At 51.5% G+C, this 3,088-nt stretch overlaps 1 protein-coding gene across 1 annotated transcript; it reads right to left on the bottom strand.

Moving 5' to 3' along the window:
* Positions 1 to 1,795: 1,795 nt before the first annotated feature.
* LOC116501595 (olfactory receptor 14C36-like) lies at positions 1,796 to 2,710 on the bottom strand. Its single transcript, XM_032207189.1, has one exon. The coding sequence runs from the start codon at positions 2,708 to 2,710 to the stop codon at positions 1,796 to 1,798; it is 915 nt and encodes a 304-aa protein (XP_032063080.1).
* Between the last annotated feature and the right edge of the window lie 378 nt (positions 2,711 to 3,088).

Below are 3,088 nucleotides of genomic sequence, written 5' to 3'. Positions count from 1 at the left end.
GCATGGCAGGGGGGTTGGACTGGGTGATCTTCGGAGATCCCTTCCAACCTCAGCCGTTCTGTGATTCTGTGACCACATGGCTGTCAATGGCTCCCCCCAGCAGGATGGGGGATAGAAGCAGAAAAGTGAGCTGAGTCTAAGGGAGCAGAACAGGTAAAGCAAAAACTGCATGCAAGTGAAGGAACAGGCCTCTGCAATTACACCTCTTTAAGCTGGAGGATAATTGCACTCAGGTGTTACCCTGATAAGACACTGGATACAACAGAGAGCAGAGAATCGAGGGTTGAAGTGCAGTTTAACAGGATCATCACCTTTTCTTAGGGTACCCAAGGAGGGTCTCAGCTCTTCTAGCAGGGATGCAGAGGGCTCATTCCAGCTGCCCTCATGCAGACATCCAGCAGCATTTATATGTCCTTAGCATTGCGGTGTCCTTCCCCTTTCGTATCCTGCCGGAGAGCAACCTGCAGCCCAGGAAGACACTCCAAAGATACAGCTGGATGTCCCAAAGCTGCGTGTCCTGATATCCCAGCTCCTCTCGCTGCAGTGTCTAGAGGAGTCACATCATCTCCCTGCCCATGCTCACAGCCCCTGGGGCACAGCAGGGACCCTGCTCTGCGCCACAGCCCTGGGCTCTCCTGCCCTGCCACAAGTCTGTGCTCGGCCCCGTGCCACACCTGAGGTGCTGCAGCCCAAATGTGCACAGCCAGGACGAGCTGGAGCCTCATGGCTTGTCCCAGAACAGTGATGATTTTGGGTGAAGGGACATCGGAATTTGGATTAAGGGGTGTGATCACACATCTTGGCCACCTGCGGTGCTGAAGTGGAGGGATGCAGGCTCTGCCAGAGAGAGTGTCAGGGAAGATGAGAAGGTGAAGGTGAAGCTCAGATGCATGGAGCTGCTTTATGCAATTGACAACAGATTGGGTTAGCTTTTGTGATTGAGGAGGAGAGGGGCTCCCTTCCAACCAGATCCTTTCTACGATTCTATGACCCATCGTGTCAATGAACACGCTGGCCCCAACTATCCCATCCTCATCTACTCCCTGTGTAACAACCTCTGCAACCAAGTAAAGGGACGGGTGAAAGTTCCTCCCTCTCTTGTGAGAGGTGCTGAGGCACCCATCTCCCAGCCTGATCCATTCCCAAGAGAGGTGTGTTGCCTACCAGGGCCTCGTATTAGGAACGATGCAATGAGTCTACCAAGCCTTGTTCTTCGCTCAGACTACTATCCACTGCTGCTCTGCTGGGACTCTCCCTCCACCTCTGCACACAGGCAGAGAAAGCCCCAGAAAAGGGCTTACAAGGGGAATGTCAGACCAACAAGTCACTTAAGGGTCCTTTATTTTGTTTAAATTCACCAAGACTCCTCATGGACGGAGTCTCTGGACTCCTCTAGACAGCCATGCACTGAATGAGAAACGGGATGAAGAATCAGAGACTCACAGAATGTTTTGGGTTGGAAGGGACCTCTAAAGAGCATCTAGTTCCAACCTCCCTGTCATGGGTAGGGACACCTTCCACTGGACCATGTGGCACAAAGTCCCATCCAGCCTGATGATCTCAACATTTCCAGGGAAGATGCATCCACAACTTGCTAAGAGGCAAAATCCTAATGACATTTTAGTGGACAGTGTCAGGAGAATGAAACCACAGATAAAATAAACACTGAAACCAAAGCAAAATAAAGCCAGAAATGACAATACCCAGAAATACATTAGAATAGGAGCTGTGCCTTTAATGAGCCACGTTATGTGTCTAATGCAGAAGTTGGGAAGTTCATTCCTTCTGAAAAAAATTATTTCATCAGTTTCCTGAGGGCATCCTTAATCTCCCGGTTCCTCATGCTGTAGATGAGAGGGTTCATTGCTGGAGGCACCAATGAGTACAGAACTGCCATCACCAGGTCCAAGGATGGGGAGGAGATGGAGGGGGGCTTCAGGTAGGCAAAAATCCCAGTACTAATAAATAGGGAGACCACGGCCAGGTGAGGGAGGCATGTGGAAAAGGCTTTATGCTGACCCTGCTCAGAGGGCATCTTCAGCACAACCTTGAACATCTGCACATACGACAGCATAATGAAAACAAAACAACCAAAGGCTAAACAGACAATGACCACAAGAAGCCCAGCTTCCCTCATGTAGGAGTCTGAGCAGGAGAGCTTGAGGATCTGGGGGATTTCACAGAAGAACTGGCCCACAGCATTACCATAGCAGAGAGGAAGAGAAAATGTGTTGGCAGTGTGCAGGAGAGCATAGAGGAAACCACTGCCCCAGGCAGCTGCTGCCATGGTGGCACAGGCCCTGCTGCCCAGGAGGGTCCCGTAGTGCAGGGGCTGGCAAATGGCCACGTAGCGGTCGTAGGCCATGATGGTGAGGACAGAATACTCTGCACCAAAAAAGAATAATAAAAAGAAGACCTGGGCAGTACATCCTGCATAGGCAATGGCCCTGGTGTCCCTCAGGGAATTGGCCATGGATTTGGGAACAGTGGTGGAGATGCAGCCCAGGTCAAGGAGGGCGAGGTTGAGGAGGAAGAAGTACATGGGGGTGTGGAGGCGGTGGTCACAGGCTACGGCGGTGAGGATGAGGCCGTTGCCCAGGAGGGCAGCCAGGTAGATGCCCAGGAAGAGCGCGAAGTGCAGGAGCTGCAGCTCCCGCGTGTCTGCGAATGCCAGCAGGAGGAATTCGGTGATGGAGCTGCTGTTGGACATCTGCTGTCTCTGGGCATGGGGGACCTTTATAAGGAGGAAAAAACAATAACCAGTTAGGAGAGGTTCCTCTGAAAAAATCCTATGCCATTTCTCACAGAAGTCTCCCAAAGTACCTCTCTCCTTTCAAAGACCTTCTTGTGGCTCCCTTGATTAACTGTAGCATGTGCTGGCTGAGGTGGGCAGACGGAGCAGGGATTCATCTGTGGGTCAGTCCTGTACAGCAGTAGGTTTATGGGAACATGGGGTGATCTCAAATTAAATCCACTCACAATATCAAAGAGCTTCTCAGTGTTCTTATTCCCAAATCACCCAACAGCAGGGCAGAGCAGAACCTGAGATGAACCTGGGTACTGCTGATAGCAGGGGATTCCTGGTTCA

This window comes from Aythya fuligula, unplaced genomic scaffold, assembly GCF_009819795.1.
Source record: "Aythya fuligula isolate bAytFul2 unplaced genomic scaffold, bAytFul2.pri scaffold_50_arrow_ctg1, whole genome shotgun sequence".
Classification (NCBI taxonomy): domain Eukaryota; kingdom Metazoa; phylum Chordata; class Aves; order Anseriformes; family Anatidae; genus Aythya; species Aythya fuligula.
This window is presented reverse-complemented; position numbering and strand designations above follow the sequence as displayed.

Excerpts from the sequence above, each read along its gene's own strand:
- LOC116501595 (XM_032207189.1), bottom strand. The coding sequence starts at position 2,710 with ATGTCCAACAGCAGCTCCATCACCGAATTCCTCCTGCTGGCATTCGCA.